Source organism: Ictalurus furcatus, chromosome 13 (assembly GCF_023375685.1).
Source record: "Ictalurus furcatus strain D&B chromosome 13, Billie_1.0, whole genome shotgun sequence".
Taxonomy (NCBI): domain Eukaryota; kingdom Metazoa; phylum Chordata; class Actinopteri; order Siluriformes; family Ictaluridae; genus Ictalurus; species Ictalurus furcatus.
This window is the reverse complement of record NC_071267.1, coordinates 24,418,839-24,420,383: the sequence shown is the minus strand read 5'-3', so window position 1 is coordinate 24,420,383 and position 1,545 is coordinate 24,418,839. Positions and strand designations below refer to the sequence as shown.

General features: G+C 50.2%; 1 protein-coding gene across 1 annotated transcript in view; it reads left to right on the top strand.

The window, feature by feature from the left end:
* Positions 1-477: 477 nt before the first annotated feature.
* The window catches only part of LOC128617150 (heparan sulfate glucosamine 3-O-sulfotransferase 3B1-like), a 23,095-nt gene continuing 22,027 nt past the window's right edge, over positions 478-1,545 (top strand). The window contains exon 1 of the mRNA XM_053640174.1: positions 478-1,177. Coding sequence (XP_053496149.1) covers positions 579-1,177 — 599 coding nt within the window. The 5' untranslated portion in view covers positions 478-578. The remainder of the gene's footprint in view (positions 1,178-1,545) is intronic.

Below are 1,545 nucleotides of genomic sequence, written 5' to 3'. Positions count from 1 at the left end.
TTCGGAATGTCTAAATAATCAGGAATAAAGAAAAGTTTCTTTCTTCAGTAATCTCTCTCTCTCTCTCTCTCTCTCTCTCTCTAAAAGCTCCTCCCTTACCTTTTCCTGATTGGTCCGTTTGTGTCAACAAACGTGCAATTATGGAATCCTGGAGGTCCGATTGGCCATCGCCCCAGCCTATCACAGGCTTCTGAATGTTTCAGCGCTTTATAAAGGTTCAGCACTGAATCCTGAAGCGTGAATAAAACTAAAGAAGAGAGAGAGAGGGAGAGAGAGAGAAGGGGGCAGAGAGAGAGAGAGTGAGAGCAGCGCGCGCACGCTGCGTTTATTCACTTATTTCTCTCCACTTTACTCTTCTGGACATTATGATCAGAAGTCGTTTCGTGCCCGAGTTCCCCCCTGGTTTTCCCCCCACCACTTTAGACTAGTTTTGACATTTTGTATTTGGTATTTATTTACCTTGAGGACTTCAATGGCGTGTGCATCCTGACGCGCGCGCGCGCCCTGGAGAGACTTTTTCCCCTCCCGTGTGAAAATGTCCGGTTGGAGCATGGTCCACGTCGCACCCGCCGGAGCTTATGGAATATAGCCTGCTTCGCGCACATCATCCGTATGCTCTGTCAGCGAGTCCTGTGAGGCGGAAGCTCGCGCTATTCGGCATCATGCTCGTGCTGTGGCTCTACGTGCTGTACTCGTGCGTGGGCTCGTGCGCCACCGTGCCGAGTTTACGCGCGGACCGGCGCCGGCCCGAGGACGCGGGCTTAAGGTCGGGAATCGGGTCCCGGTTAGTTCCACAAGCGCGCGCCTGGGAGGACTACGACCAAACGGGCGTCGGGGTGTTTTCTAGAGACTTGAACAACGTCAAAAGCGACGACGTGACGGATGTCAGGACGTTTCCTCGAAATGTCTTGAAAGGCAACGAGGCCGAGACGGAGACCGAGCGGCGGGGAGGAGACGCGGCAGGAGAGCGGAGGTCCCCGGTACACAGCGGCGGCTTGTCCACTTTCTCCAACGGCTCCGGGACCAAGCGGCTGCCGCAGGCCATTATCGTAGGGGTGAAGAAAGGCGGCACGCGCGCGCTGCTCGAGTTTCTCCGCGTGCACCCGGACGTGAGAGCGGCGGGAGCCGAACCGCACTTTTTCGACCGTTTCTATGACAACGGATTGGAGTGGTACAGGTAAGCACCAATCACTAGCTTTATTTAATTTTATTATGTACTTTTAAGTGCAGAGATAAATCATTATAATAATTCTGACAGTTGGGTGCAGGCAGGTGCAGGAGAGCAAGCTTTATACTTCTGTCTTCTTACCACAACATGTACATTAATAATAATAATAATAATAATAATAATAATAATAATAATAATAATAATAAATCTGGGCCTAATTCTGTCTTGTTAAGCTGTTCTCTGATACAGTAGGTGATACAGTAGGCTGCTGTGGGGGTTTTTGACGGATCCTGTCATCACCCGCTTTTGATATCAAATGCAGTCATGATCATATCAGTGGGTTCGGACAGATTTGATCTTTTTATTTCCAAGCTTGT